The sequence below is a fragment of the Leucoraja erinacea genome, chromosome 7, assembly GCF_028641065.1.
Source record: "Leucoraja erinacea ecotype New England chromosome 7, Leri_hhj_1, whole genome shotgun sequence".
Taxonomy (NCBI): domain Eukaryota; kingdom Metazoa; phylum Chordata; class Chondrichthyes; order Rajiformes; family Rajidae; genus Leucoraja; species Leucoraja erinaceus.
This window is the reverse complement of record NC_073383.1, coordinates 2,699,150-2,715,376: the sequence shown is the minus strand read 5'-3', so window position 1 is coordinate 2,715,376 and position 16,227 is coordinate 2,699,150. Positions and strand designations below refer to the sequence as shown.

The 16,227-nt window shown below is 46.1% G+C and overlaps 1 protein-coding gene across 1 annotated transcript in view; it reads left to right on the top strand.

The window, feature by feature from the left end:
- The first annotated feature begins 1,048 nt into the window (after nucleotides 1-1,048).
- Nucleotides 1,049-16,227, top strand: part of LOC129698546 (parathyroid hormone 2 receptor-like) — a 126,622-nt gene continuing 111,443 nt past the window's right edge. Inside the window, exon 1 of the mRNA XM_055637625.1 lies at nucleotides 1,049-1,250. Coding sequence (XP_055493600.1) covers nucleotides 1,049-1,250 — 202 coding nt within the window. The remainder of the gene's footprint in view (nucleotides 1,251-16,227) is intronic.

The following is a 16,227-nucleotide window of genomic DNA, read 5'->3' as shown; positions in this document are numbered from 1 at the left end:
ATTCAGATTCAATTTAATTGTCATTGTCAGTGTACAGTACAGAGACAACGAAATGCATTTAGCATCTCCCTTGAAGAGCGACATAGCAAACGATTTGAATAAATAATAATAAGTGTCCGGGGGGGGGGGGGGGGGGGTGGTGATTGGCAGTCACCGAGGTACGTTGTTGAGTAGAGTGACAGCCGCCGGAAAGAAGCTGTTCCTCGACCTGCTGGTTCGGCAACGGAGAGACCTGTAGCGCCTCCCGGATGGTAGGAGGGTAAACAGTCCATGGTTGGGGTGAGAGCAGTCATTGGCGATGCTGAGCGCCCTCCGCAGACAACGCTTGCTTTGGACAGACTCAATGGAGGGGAGCGTGGAACCGGTGATGCGTTGGGCAATTTTCACCACCCTCTGCAATGCCTTCCGGTCGGAGACAGAGCAGTTGCCATACCATACTGTGATGCAGTTGGTAAGGATGCTCTCGATGGTGCAGCGGTAGAAGTTCACCAGGATCTGAGGAGACAGATGGACCTTCTTCAGTCTCCTCAGGAAGAAGAGACGCTGATGAGCCTTCTTGATCAGAGTAGAGGTATTGTGGGTCCAAGAGAGGTCATCGGAGATGTTGACTCCCAGGAACCTGAAGCTAGAAACACGTTCCACCTCCGTCCCGTTAATGTGGATGGGGGTGTGCGTGCTGCCTCTGGACTTCCTGAAGTCTACAATGAGCTCCTTGGTCTTCTTGGAGTTAAGGGCCAGGTTGTTGTCAGCGCACCATGCTGCTAAGTGCTGGACCTCCTCCCTGTAGGCCAGCTCATCGTTGTTGCTGATGAGGCCAATTCTCCTCCGTATCTTCGGGCTCAGCCGCAATGACTGTGCAGCACGGCTCATGCACATGGGTGGTCTCAGCGATCGCAAGCCGTCGGTGCTCATGAGCGAAATACTTACTCTGATGGATGGTCATCAGCCCTGTGTCCTGTTTGAACATGCCATCTGGAGCAGATGCCAGACGACATCCACCTGTTCCTCACGGGTGAAAATTTTAAAGACCCCCTGCAGCTAGCAGAGCATGCCGATGAGCTGTGGCAGTCCAAGCAGCAGGGCGGCGTTTCGATTGATTCGATGTCGGCAGTGCTTTGGAGTGCCCAGTGACCAGGCCCTGTATCCACTGTGCCGTCGGTCCCGGGAGAAGCCGGTAAGGGAAAGTGGTGCTACTATCATCACCACCGCCCGCCCTGCTCGTATCCAGGAAACGCCGGAGCCAGCCGCCAGTAATCGCTGCGGTGGTTAGCCAGAAACACCGCCTCTATGCTTGGGACCAACATTCAGGACAACGGTTCCTCGTTGACATGGGTACAGAGGTTGGTGTATTGGCCCCATCAGGGGTCGACATTCGTTCCGGAAAGCAGGGTCCCTCTCTGACCGCAGTAAATGGCAGCTCCATATGGACGTTGGCACGGTTCCGCTCATCTTTGGCCCCTGTTATTTTACATGGACTTTTACGGTCACCGACGTCTCCCAGCCGTTGCTGGGCACCGATTTCCTTTGGGCTCAATCCCTGGTTTTGCAGCGCCTCATTCGTCTGCCGTTTCATTTCCGTGCCTTCGGTTCTGGTGGGGGGGGGGGGGGGGGGGGGGGGGGGGGGGGGGGGGGGGGGGGGGGGGTGGTGTCCTGCAGCGCCACCTGGTGTTTAGACCACTTACTGAGCAAATCCTCAGCACTAAGACTGGCAGGGTCCCATGACTGTGTTTGGCGGGAAGAATTCATCACACGGCTTAGGGGTGTGCCCTGGCATATATATAGAACTCTGGGAGAACACTCCCCAGTTGCGTGTAAGCTGTTCTCTGTTTAACTCAATAAAGATCACTTTGTTTCACAACACGTGTCTCGTATTCATTCTTATTTTAATATTTTTATTGTTGATTCTAACTGGACACTAGTTTTCCTTCCACTTCCGCATGGCATATTAACATGAAAAATGTCACCTTCAATCCTATTATTAACCAGATAATCATTTATTTATTTTTCAGGCAGCTCAATCTGCTTAAAATGGCTCTGTATTTATTTCATAATTGTGTTCATTGATGGAAATAACATTAGATAATTTCTGCATGGGGCATGCAATTCTACTCAACACTACATCTTGTGCCATTCGATGTCCAACTCAATTAAATCTATGGTTAGATTTCATTGTATTCATGATGCTGATGAGCCCATTGAGGGCAATCAGATTGTTCAATAACTGTGACAGTATGTTTAACTCCAAGTCGAGAATATTATCAAGATTTCTTGCTGAAGTGGATGAGTCCTTACACTTCATCCAATTACTCTATACAGACCAAACATGAAAGTCTATTTCAAAGATCTAGCTTTTGAAAAATGGAGGTTGTGATCCATTATAATTGAAAGTATAGATGGATGTGTCAAGATAAATAATTAGATGGCAACCTGGATGAAGTGCATCTGTGCAGGTTTTCAATATACTATACTAGTGTGTTTGAACATCAACTGTCAGTTGTTAAATTATCAAAGTGAAACTGCTAATTAGACATAGACATAGAAAATAAGTGCAAGAGGAGGCCATTTGGCCCTTCGAGCCAGCACCTCCATTCATTGTGATCATGGCTGATCGTTCCCCATCAATAATGATGCTGCCTTCTCCCCATATCCCTTAACTCCACTAGCCCCTAGAGCTCCATCTAACTATCTCTTAAATCCATCCAGTGACCTGGCCTCCACTGCTCTCTGTGGCAGGGATTTCCATAAATTCACAATTATCTGAGGTGAGAAAAATTCGACTTGCAGATTAACTTTTTGGGAATCCTGCACCAGCAGTCCCAAGTCCCTTTGCACCTCCGATTTCTGGATTCTCTCCCCATTCATAAAATAGTGTACGCCTTTGTTCCTACTACCAAAATGCATGACACCACACTTTGCTACACTGTGCTCCATCTGCCACTTCTCTGCCCACTCTCCCAACCTGTCCAAATCCTTCTGCAGAGTCCCTGCTTTCTCTACACTACCTGTCACTCCACCTATTCTGGTATTATCCGCAAACCTGGCCACAGAGCCTTCAATCCCCTCGTCCAAATTGATTCCACATGATAAAGTTCCGATTACGGGTGTCATGGGTAATGGGGAGAAGGCAGGAGAATGGGGTGAGGAGGGAAATCTTGTAGGTTGACAAAGGTTGACTTCTCAAAAGCAAATGGCAGCCAGGTTGCCAAAGTCAGACCAGGGAGAAAATCTGAAACTAAACGCACAACAATTCAATACACTTCCTTGTCATTAGGTCATAAGGTCATGTGATAAAAACAAAATTAGGCCATTCGGCCCATCAAGTCTACTGCGTCATTCAATCATGGCTGATCGATCACTCTCCCTCCTAACCCCATTCTCCTGCCTTCCTCCCCATAACCCCTAACACATAATCAGAACCTTATCATGTCGAATCATCCACCCTACAATTTCATGCAATGAGTTTCCCTCTTATGAACCTTGCAGCATAAGAATCAGCTGAAGTAATCCACAGCTTAGGTTTATGTTAATTATTGTGAAGTATCCCAAGGTTGAGCAAAAAGCTTTGCTTTGCATGCTATCAAGAAGATCAGATATACCATTCATAAATGCCATGCATCAAATCAAACTCAAGTGAGGGCAAAGGTGAAGATGCAGAGTGCAGAATATAGGTCCGGGGATTGTAGTACATCAGTTGCATGGACACAGTCCAACGTCCACAATGGGGTAGAGAGGTAGAGATGAGTCAGACAGCAACCTGGTTTTTCTTTAATATCCAACATGCCACAATTTATCACAGTAAGCAAAGTGGCGAAATAACATTTCACCATGCCTTGGGAAAAGAGCTTTGCTAAAAGTATCTATTAAAAACCTTTGAACAAAAATATATACAAGGATATCAAAAAGTAACTCCTGACTTATTGGAAGAAGCAATGAATATTGAAGCTGACTCACAAAAATTAATATCCTATTTATATAATAATATTCTAAATATAGACCTACCATCGACAGAGGTACTTAGAGAAGAGTGGGAACGGGAATTAATGATAAAAATTACGAAGGTTAAATGGGAAAAATACCTGATATATATTCACAAATGTTCAATTAATGTAAGACATAATCTAATACAATTTAAAATTGTACATAGATTATATTATTCAAAAACAAGATTGAACAAATTTTATCCAAATATATCCGCCACTTGTGATAAATGTCTAGCCCAAAAGGCAACTATAACACACTCCTTAGTTTCCTGCATAAAACTTTATAGATTTTGGAATGATATTTTTGAAATACTTACAAAATTATTCAAGACAAGAATGGAACCTAATACTGAAATGATTATATTTGGTGTAATGGAAGATGGGAATAAATTGAACGCGTCTCAAAATCTATTCCTTAATTATGGTTTAATAATAGCAAAAAAATTAATACTTAAATTTTGGAAGGGTACATCAATACCAACGCTTAAAATGTGGATTGCAAGTATGTTGGACACCGCTCATCTTGAGGAAATGCGATTCCTCCTAATGGATAAATCAGACCAATTCATAATGAGTTGGTCTCCATTCGTCGTTTTTTTGGAATCATATGGTGCAACACAATTGTAAAAAATAACTGTTTCAGGACTGGACGAGGGTTGGTCAAGACTATAAATAATGATCTCCTTTTCTTTTCACTATTTTCTCTCTCAACTTTCTTCATTTACTCGTTTTCTTTCTTCACACACTATATATTTCACATTTTTCTATCCTTTACTATCTAACTTCTTTTTCTTATTCTCATCTTTTTTCAATGTAACAAAAAAAAAAGAAGTTGTACATAAAATGTATTATGAAAATATATATTAGGCACTTTGGTGCCATATGACTGTGCTTACTTCTAATAAAATAAAATATTAAAAAAAAAAAAAAAAAAAAAAAAACCTTTGAACAAGTTTCTTGAAATATATTTTTATGGAACCTTTTATTAGATGAAATCTGAATCCAACGTTACAGAGTAAGCGCTCTTTATAATGTACCATATGGGGGGGGGGGTGGATGGTGTCGGTTACTGCTGATTGTCCACTATAACCGAGTAAGGTGTTATCATTGCATTTTGTTGAAACACAGAAGTGCAGAAAATGGCTAATACAAAAAATATGTCCACGAATTGGAGAGACCAAAACTAAAGCTGTAAAATACTCATTAATAAATACGCCAAGGAAATTATAAATGTAGACACAGGGAACTGGAGATGCTGGTTTGCCATAAAAGACACAAACTGTTGGAGTAACTCAGCGGGTCAAACAGCATCTCTGGAGAACAGGGATAGGTGATGTAGGGACCCTGCTTCGGACTGATTCAGTCTGCTGAGTTACTCCAGAACTTTGTTGAACGTCACTTAGCTTGCAGCCTGTCCGTTCTTTCCTATCTTTTTATTATTTTAGTTTGTCTAAACAGTTTGTTTTGGGGATTCTTTTGTTTTATATGAGGGGGAGAGGGGCAGGGTAAGGGGGGAACCGTTTCGCAGACGCTTCCTGACGGGGGCGCGACTATTTCTCCGAGTCGCTCGTCGCCCCCCCCCACCTTGCGGTCTACCACTGGATCGGAGCGGCCTTTCTTACCGGAGACCGGGGACCGGACCAGATCTCCAGCAGCGGCGGCGCAGCACCAGATTCACCGTGGAGCAGGCGGTACCTACCTGGATCACCAATTGGAGCTCCGGAGCGTTGGGCCTGCTGCTCCAACATCGCGGAGCTCTGCTTCGCGGGGCTCCCAACGTGGGGCGGCGCTGACTCCAACACTGCGGAATCCCTGAGGCCCTTTGCCGAGGGCCGCCGGCTTTGAATCTCCGCCCGGCGCGGCCTGGGGATGTCGGGAGCCGCGGACTCCCGTGGGAAGCGGCCGTTTTGGAGGTCCAAGCCGCTGAGGTTGGCCTCCCGTTCCGACGTCGGAGTTCCACTATCCCGTCGAGCGGGCCTGAGTGGCGACTGCGGAGGGCTCTGGAGACCCAGTCCACGGGCGAACATCAGGAACATCGAGGAAGATGATTGAGTTTGGTGCCTTCCCTCACAGTGGGAAACATTTCGATTCTGCTATGTGGGGATGTTTTATGTTGGACTCTATTGTGTGTAGCGTTCTTTATTTTACTGTATGGCTGTATGCAAAACCAAAGTTCAGACTTCTGTCTGACAATAAAGTGCCATCGTAACGTATCGTATTGAAAACTAGTGACACAGGCGTCACTTTGTCCACTCCCTTCCCCTGGTCTCGGTCTCAGCCTCGTTCACATGTTGCGCGGTCCAGCTTGGTCTGTCTTTCCCCTGCTCTCCCACTGCCTCCTCATCCCTATCCCCCCCCCGGTTGCAGAAATCGTCCAAGGTGGAGTAAGTCATTGACTGCAGGGGAGAAGGGAAGGAAGGAAGGAAGGAAGGAAGGAAGGAAGGAAGGAAGGAAGGAAGGAAGGAAGGAAGGAAGGAAGGAAGGAAGGAAGGAAGGAAGGAAGGAAGGAAGGAAGGAAGGAAGGAAGGAAGGAAGGAAGGAAGGAAGGAAGGAAGGAAGGGAAGGAAGGAAGGAAGGAAGGAAGGAAGGATGGAGGGAGGGGAGAGAGGCCAAGTGGACAGAGTGACGGGAGAAGGTGGAGGAGGCAGGGGGGGGGGGGGGGGGGGTTGGCGAGGGTGAGCAAAGTGAAAAGCGGCAGCTGGGGAGAGGTGAGCGAACCCCATGGTGCCCGAGTATGGTGTGGCTTGTTTCATTTGGTGTGACAAGGCATGATAGGTTCAGCTGGACTCCTGGATGAGGAGATGAGAAAGAAAAGGAAGAGATGGAAGCAGATGAAGACACGTTTTAACGTGTGCATTTGCTGATTATACAACTCAAAGAGAAAGCCAATTAAAATACTTCACCAAGTCTTATTTACTTGCTTAGTTAAAATCAAATTATAGAAAAGTAGCTGAGCTGTGACTGCTTCCATAGGGCACTTTAAATGAAAGCACTGGAAGAAACACTTTTACTGCCTGTAGTAATTATGCAAGAGGCAGTCTTGCAGGATTAAGGATGATTTACTTACACTGCAGTGTTGGGGGTGTAGAAAATGTGGAAAGACACAAAAGCCTAGAGTAACTCAGCAGTTCAAGTCAAGTCAAGTCAAGTCACTAAAATGTTTTTAGCACATTTAAAAAACAACTCTCGTTGACCAAAGTGCTTTACATTGGTGGAGGTACTAACGTTATACAACATTGGTTCATAGATTAAGTACATACATAAATACATACATATAGCCCTCCCTCAGAGGACGTCAAGAAAGGCTTGAGAGTAAAGATGAGTTTTGTCTCGACTTAAAGGAGTCGATGGAGGGGGCAGTTCTGATGGGAAGAGGGGATGCTGTTCCACAGTCTAGGAGCTGCAACCGCAAAGGCGCGGTCGCCCCTGAGCTTATGCCTAGACCGCGGGGTGTTCAGCAACCCCAAGTCGGCCGATCTGAGTGACCTGGAGGTGTTGTGGTGGGCAAGCAGACTTTTGATGTAGGTGGGGGCAAGCCCGTTAATGGCTTTGTAAACATTAAGAAGGATCTTGAAATTTATTCGGAACCGCACAGGGAGCCAGTGGAGAGAGGCCAGAATCGGGGTGATGTGGTCCCTTTTTCGGGTGCCCGTCAGGAGTCTCGCTGCGGCGTTTTGGACCAGTTTCAGGCGGGACAGGGAAGATTGGCTGATGCCAGTGTAAAGGGAGTTAGCATCTCTGGAGAGAAGGAATGGGTGACGTTTCGGGCCGAGACCCTTCTTCAGACTCATTCGCAGATAGGGCAAAGGCTGCTGATAGGGTGAGGGTATGGGTCATTCATAAAACGGTGTCCTCATTCCAATACTCCTTCCCCCACTTACATACAGTAGGAACCACAAACAGGTCCTTTGCCCCAACCACCCATGTCTATCTGAGCAAGTCCGATTTGCCAGCATTTGGCTGTATCCTTCTACACCTTATCTATCCATGTACCTGTCCAATTTATTTTGCACATTATAATTGTACCCACTACCACAGATTCCTCTGAATTTAGCATTCCCATGTAAATGGCGGGAGGATTAATGGAAGGAGTACACCCTCTGTGCGAAAAAAAAAGTTGTGCCTCAGATCCCTTTTAATTTTTTTCTCCTCCCAGCTTAAATCTGTGCCCTCCAGCTTAATACTCCTTCAAGTTTAGGGGTAACATGAGGGGGACTTCTTTACTCAGAGAGCGGTGGCTGTGTGGAATGAGCTTCCAGTGAAGGTGGTGGAGGCAGGTTCGTTTTTATCATTTAAACATAAATTGGATAGTTATATGGACGGGAAGGGAATGGAAGGTTATGGTCTGAGCGCAGGTATATGGGACTAGGGGAGAATATGTGTTCGGCACGGACTTGAAGGGTCGAGATGGCCTGTTTCCGTGCTGTAATTGTTATATGGTTATATGGTTAAGTTCAAGTTCAAGTTTATTGTCATGTGTCCCTGATAGGACAATGAAATTCTTGCTTTGCTTCAGCACACAGAACATAATAGGCATGGACAACAAAACACACAAATAAATAAACTGATAAAGTGCAAAATGATAGATAATGGGTTATTAATGTTCAGAGTTTTGTCCGAACCAGGTTTAATAGCCTGATGGCTGTGGGGAAGTAGCTATTCCTGAACCTGGTCGTTGCAGTCTTCAGGCTCCTGTACCTTCTACCTGAAGGCAGCAGGGAGATGAGTGTGTGGCCAGATAAGCATCTTAGTTGCAAGACACCAAGCTACAAAACAGGTCACTGAGGCTGCCTGTGTGCCTGAGATCATCTTCTGTGAGACACCTGTCAAAGCAAAGCCACTGTTCGGTCTGAATTCAATTTTTAGGTTTATTTTAGATATGTTAATTTTAATTTTAAAGTTGTGTATATTTATTCTGTTTTTATTAACTGCACTGACGGGAACTGATTGAGAAACAATTTTTGTTTCTTCTGTGTATGTAAGTACTCAGTTAAAATGACCTTAAAGTAAATACTGAATACTATTCTTGATGAGCCTCTGGTTAATTCTGAAACCACCATAGCCCTGCTAATCCCATTTCACCTCTGCTCTATGCATCATTGTGAGTGCCCCTTTGAATGAAAACTCAAAATCACACCACCTCATCCACGCTCAACATCATGTAATTATCCATCTGAAACAGCCGCCAAATACAGAAGCTCCACCTTGTGCATCCCTCAATGCAGTTTCCCATGAGCTGTTGGGTTGGTGTGCCCACGCACTGCTTCCCAGAGGCAGAGCCACAGCTGGTGGAGGCTGCTGGCTCTCAGGGGGAGAGGTTGCCAGGGGATGCAACGACTCTGAGCACCTCTTGCCTGAAGGGCCCAATTAGACAGCACCCTGTCAGTGTGACACCAGCCAGCAGGCAATCAACAGCAGGGGTTTGGGTGAAGTGGCAGAGAAGGGAAGGTATATGCTGTCATCTTGAAAGGACGCAGCAGGTTTGTAATCCCCAAAGCCACCTTCAGTCACTGGCATGAAGAGAGAGAACGAGCAGTAAAACTGCTGGAGCATTGATTGCTGGACACATGTGACAAGCCCAAAGTTCATGTTCATAAGTGATAGGAGCAGAATTAGGCCATTCAGCCCATCAAGTCTACTCCACCGTTCAATCATGGCTGATCTATCTCTCCCTCTCAACCCCATTCTCCTGCCTACTCCCCATAGCTCCGGACACCCGTACTAATCAAGAAACTATCTATCTCTGCCTTATAAACTAGTGCCTCCAGTGGGGGCCTGAGAATTATGGGGTTCACTCCTTGCTTTAGTTTAGTTTAGAGATGTCAGAGTGGGAGACAGGACAATAGGGACTGGTGTGAATACAACCATGGAATGGTTATTCAGATTCAGATTCAGATTCAACTTTAATTGTCATTGTCAGTGTACAGTACAGAGACAACGAAATGCATTTAGCATCTCCCTGGAAGAGCGACATAGCATATGATTTGAATAAATATTTACATTAGCATATATACAGACATAGTGTTTTTCCTGTGGGAGGAGTGTCCGGGGGGTGGGGGGGGGGGGTGGTGATTGGCAGTCACCGAGGTACGTTGTTGAGTAGAGTGACAGCCGCCGGAAAGAAGCTGTTCATCGACCTGCTGGTTCGGCAACGGAGAGACCTGTAGCGCCTCCCGGATGGGAGGAGGGTAAACAGCCCATGGTTGGGGTGAGAGCAGTCCTTGGCGACGCTGAGCGCCCTCCGCAGACAACGCTTGCTTTGGACAGACTCAATGGAGGGGAGCGAGGAACCGGTGATGCGTTGGGCAATTTTCACCACCCTCTGCAAGGCCTTCCGGTCGGAGACAGAGCAGTTGCCATACCATTCTGTGATACAGTTGGTAAGGATGCTCTCGATGGTGCAGCGGTAGAAGTTCACCAGGATCTGAGGAGACAGATGGACCTTCTTCAGTCTCCTCAGGAAGCATAGAAGGAAGGCATAGAATGGCATAGAAGGAAGGCATTTGATCATGCCTGATCTCTCCCAGACTAACTAGCTAGTTCCAATCCCTAACCCTAACCCTTTCACCATAGAACAGAATTATTTTCCTTCCCATATTTTAGTTTGGAGATACAGCATGGAAACAAGCCCTTCGGCCCACCGAGTCCACACCAACTAGTGACCCCCACACATAAATACTATCCTACACTAGGGACAATTTACACTTATACCAAGCTGATTAACCTCCAAACCTGTTTGTCTTTGGAGCGTGGGAGGGAAACGAAGATCTGGAAGAAAACCCACTCAGATCACAGGGAAAACGTACAAACTCCGTACAGACAGCACCCGTAGTCAGGATGGAACCCGGGTATCTGGCGATGGAAGGCAGTAGCTCTACTGTTGTGCCACCGTGCCGCTATTATTCACTCAATCTCCTGGTGCAATGTTCACACAGATGTGGAACGTCACCCTAGGAACTCATGTAAGAGCTGGCAACCTTGTGAGATTATTCTGTCTGTCTCTAAACGTGACTTGCAATACCAAAACTGAGGAGCATGGATGGGTGCAGACTGCAATAGCATGGCTGGACTAGGTATGAATTTTCCTGTGTGATATCCAGCGGCTTTAATGGGTCAGAAATGTGTAAGAAGAAACTGCAGATGCTGGTTTGAACCGAAGATAGACACAAAAACCTGGAGTAACTCAGGTCGAGACTGAAAAAGGGTCTTCACCGCAAACGTCACCCATTCCTTCCCTCCAGAGATGCTGCCTGTCCGCTGAGTTACTCCAGCTTTTTGTGTCTATCTTAGGTTTAATGGGTCTGTGGTAATCACACATTGCAAAGAGTACATCCATGAGCCAGGGGTACCCCTAACCCCCCCCCCCCCCCCCCCCCCCCCCCCCCCCCCCACCCCCCCCCCCCCCCCCCCCCCCCCCCCCCCCCCCCCCCCCCCCCCCCCCCCCATCCCCCCAACCCCCCCCCCCCCCCCCCCACCCCCTCCAATCTCACCCCAACCATCCTACTATATTTGGACACAAAAAGCTGGAGTAACTCAGCGGGACAGGCGGCATCTCTGGAGAGAAGGAATGGGTGACGTTTCGGGTCGAGACCCTTCTTCAGACTGGTTATTAGAGGAAATGTTACGACCCGAAACGTCACCCATTCCTTCTCTCCAGAGATGCTGCCTGTCCCGCTGAGTTACTCCAGCATTTTGTGTCTATCTTTGGTTTAAACCAGCATCTGCAGTTCCTTCCTCCCATATTTGGAACCGTAATGAAAGATTCTTAAAAAAAGAGAAAAAGGACAGATTACCAGAAAGCAAAACAGAGTAAAGTAAAAAAATAATTGACAATATAAAATCCAAAGGCAAATAGCAATTGAAAATTGAAAATTGAGACCTGAGGTTATTTTCGGTTAATTTTCAATACAGGAATGTTGATTGACAATAATTGCCAGTTTCCATCAATTAAAATAATCTTATTTTTACAACACAAGATTTTCTGTGATGAGATCCCTTCGCTGCATTTACTGAAACATGTTAATTTCACGGTTGTAAATCCGTATTAGCAGCGAGGCAATTTGTAAATACCACTTCAACATTACTAAATCTTCAGAACTTGTAAGTTCTCCCAGTGACTTCATGACTCCAAATCATGTACAATGTAATGTCACTGAGTGCCTTGCTAGGCTGTTAGAAACATAAAAACATAGAAACATTGAAAATAGGTGCAGGAGTAGGCTGTTCAGCCCTTCGAGCCAGCTCTGCCATTCAATATGATCATGGCTGATCATCCAAAATCACTATCCCGTTCCCATATTCCTTGATTCCATAAGCTATATCCAACTCTTTCTTGAAAACATCCAGTGAATTGGACGCTACTCTCTTCTGTGGCAGAGAATTCCACAGATTCACAACTCTGTGGATGAAAACGTGTTTCCTCATCTCAGTCCTAAATGGCCTACCCCTTATTCTTAAACGGTGACCCTTGGTTCTGGACTCCCGCAACATGGGGAACATTTTTCCTGCATCTAGCCTGGCCAATCCCTTAAGAAATGTATATGTTTCTATAAGATCCCCTCTCATCTTTCTAAATACCCGTGAATATATGCCCAGTCGGTCCATTCTTTCATCATATGCCCATCCCGACATCCTGGGAATTAACCTGGCGAACCTACACTGCACTCCATCAATAGCAAGAATGTCCTTCCTCAAATTAGGAGGAAGACTTCTCGTTTGAGGCCAGGACTGAGCTGCCGGGACAAGCCCCAGATCGCCAGCATCACTGCACATGTGCCATGACAGTGAGGGACAGCGCCCCCATGTGGTCCTGGACTTTCTTACCACTGTAAATAAAATATATCACGTGAATTTGACTACTGCGAGTGTTGGAGTGGTCACTGCTGAACCTGGTGGCATCCTCAACACCACGATACATATAATTATAAAACACTTTCGACTCTCTCTTGACTCTTGATGAGTTCCAGGGCTTTCGGGAAGTATTGCAGAACAGAGAGACCTTGGCGTACAGGTCCATAGATCCATAATGGAGGCAGCACAGGGAGATAGGCTGGTGAGGAAGGCTACACAAGGCTTGCTTTCAACAGCCGAGGCTTGCCATATATGAGCGGCGAGGTTCCGGCGACAATCTATAAATCTTTAGTTGGATCACAGCTGAAATATCATTTGCCACATTACAGGGTGGATGCAATCGCACAGGGGAGAGCATAGAGAAGATGCACCTCCCCATCCCTGCACCATCCACCTTCCCATACAAGATTCTTGGCCAGGCCTGGGAGGTTGGGGGGAGGTGGTGAGAGGGAGGCCAACTAAGGGAGCTCTGGAATTTTATTTCATAAAATATCAGAGAAAATAAATTGGTACGGTGTTGCAGATGCTTGGCTCCACTGCCAGACCATGAGAAGAGTATAGAGTCTTAATCTCTCAACCACTATTACAATAGCCTCATGTTTCTCATTGCACCAGTTGGAGAGACAGCTTGTGTAGTCTAGATGTGTAAGTAGGACGCAGATTCTGATTTGCACCAAAGATAGACACACAATGCTGGAGTAACTCAGTAGGATAGGCAGCATCTCTGAAGAGAAGGGATGGTTGATATTTGGGGTCGAGACCCTTCTTCAGCCTGGAGACAGCTTTGAGACACTAAAGTGTATCTCTGATGTAGCCTCCTCCGTTGTCAGAACAGCATCTCATATTTCGTTTGGGCAGCTTACACCCCAACAGGATGAATATTGACTTCTTTAACTTCAAGTAACCCTTGCTTTCCGTCTCTCACCATCCTTCCCCCAGCCTAGTTCTCCAACCAATCTGACTGCCCTCCTGATTAAATTTTACCTTTTATGCTTTGTTGTGCTATATTTAAGAGGGAGTTAGATGTGGCCCTTTTCGTACCCAGGGGGTATGAAGAGAAGGCAGGTACATGATATTGAGTTGGATGATCAGCCATGATCATATTGAATGGCGGTGCAGGCACGAAGGGCCGAATGGCCTACTCCTGCACCTATTTTCTATGTTTCTATGTTGTCACCTTCCCCCAGCTAACACTGATCTATTCTACACTTCCCTTGAACTTCATCCCCTTTGATGTCTCGTTTTCACACCTTCCCCTTCCATATCTCCCTCTCCCCTGACTCTCAGCCTGAAGAAGGACCAATCGTCACCGATTCCTTCTCTTCAGAGATGCTGCCTGTCCCGTTAAGTTACTCCAGGATTTTGTGTCTATTTTCTGATATAAATCAGCATTCTGATGATAATTATTGCCTGAGGCAGCCATTGACATGAAAGAATCAAATAAGAGCTTCACGGGTAAATCAGTCAAACCAACTGCAACGAGATACAACAGTTAAGGAGAAGCTGGTTTATTTAAATTCATAGACATTGTTATGTAAATGAAATGAAATCTGTAAAGTTAGACTGCATGAATTAATGCCAATAAATGGCAATAACGGTTTACACAAGGGGGCGCCGTTGAGTATGGCTGCCCCGCCTGCAGCTGTTCGTCCTTTCATCCTTTTTATTTTTATTTTAAGTCCGTTAAAAAGTTTTGTTTTGGAGGTCTTTTAGTCTTTTTATGTGGGTAATGGGGGGGGTTGGAATATAGGGCCTGCCGACTCTAACATCGCGGAGCTGTGGTCTGCAGAGCTTCCAGCCACGGGCGGCGCTGACTTTAACATCGTGGAGGCCTGGGATCTTTCGCCGAGGTTTGCCGTGTTGGAGCTCTGTCCAGCTCGGCCTGTGGACTTCGGGAGCCGCGCGCAGTCTCAGGTAGGAAGCGGCCGATTTGGAACTCCAAGCCGGTGAGAGCGTTCTTCCGACGCCGGAGCTCCATCATCCCGGCAAGATGGCCTGAAACATCGGGCTGCCGTTGTGGCGACTGCGGACGCCTCAATAGGCCCCGACCACGGGTGAACAAGAGGAGGAGGACTGGCCTTTATTGCCTTCCCTCACAGTGGGAAACGTTGATTCCGCTGTGTGGGAATGATCATGTTAAATTCTATCGTGTGTTGTGTTCTTTTTATTTGTATGGCTGTGTGATAACTCAAATCTCGCTGTACCTATTAGAACATGTGACAATAAATGTAAACTTGAACTTGAACTTGTTAGATTGTGAAAGATACAAAAATAAAGTAAAACCCTTCTTTATATTGTAAGAAGGAACTGCAGATGCTGGTTTAAACCGAAGATAGACACAAAATGCTGGAGTAACTCAGCGGGACCAGCCGCATCTCTGGAGAGAAGGAATGGGTGACATTTCGGGTCGAGACCCTTCTTCAGACTGAATCAGGGAAGAGGGAGGTACAGAGATAAGGACATCTAAGGTGTGAAAAGGAGACAAAGGGAATGGTTAATGAAAATGTAGAATAGATCATTGTTAACTAGGAGAAGGTAATAACAAAGCAAACAGAGATAAAATGTAAATGAGGAAAGTCAGACTAGTGAGAGAACTGGGAAGCGGAGGGGAGGGGAGGGATGGAGAGAGAAGGAAGGAAAAGGTTACTTGAAGTTAGAGAAATCAATGTTCGTTCCTCTGGGGTGTAAGCTGTCCAAGCAAAATATGAGGTGCTGTTCCTCCAATTCATGCTGGGCCTCACTCTGACAATGGAGGAGGCCCAGGACAGAAAGGTCAGTGTGGGAGAGGGAGGGGGAGTTAATGTGTTTAGCAACCGGTAGATCAGGTAAGTTTAGGCGGACTGAGCGGTGGTGTTCGGACGATCGCCGAGCCTGCGCTTGACGTTTAGATTCAAAGATAAATAGTCAGTGCCTGTTTCTAAATGGTTGTGACAACCAGTTAAAAGCTGTCCTTGATGAAAACGTTGACAAAGGACAATTTAATGCCGCAATTAGTGGAAAACTGGCCATGCCATTTAAATTGGGGAAATTGAAATGTTTCCCAACAAATACTTCTCTGCAAAGTGTCTTATGGTAGTTATCAGCTATAGGATCTTTGGTTATCAGTGGCTCTGGACTATTTGCAGGTAATCACTCTCTTCAAAAGAACTTCCCAGGACAGTGGAACGAGTGCTGTGCAATCCTGGCTCTATGGAGATGCCAGTGCAGTCATTGTCTGTCCTGGTTTTACTCCTGTTGTAAAGCAATGCAATTATGCTGGGTATAGTTCCTGGGATGTCTGTCCCCACTCCTTATTCCCCTTCCCTGCATCCTTCATTACCCATCACAAGTTCATTTGTGAGCCAAGACACTGCTTTATATCAGCTGATGACTATTAATTCCGTCTTTTATTCAAAGA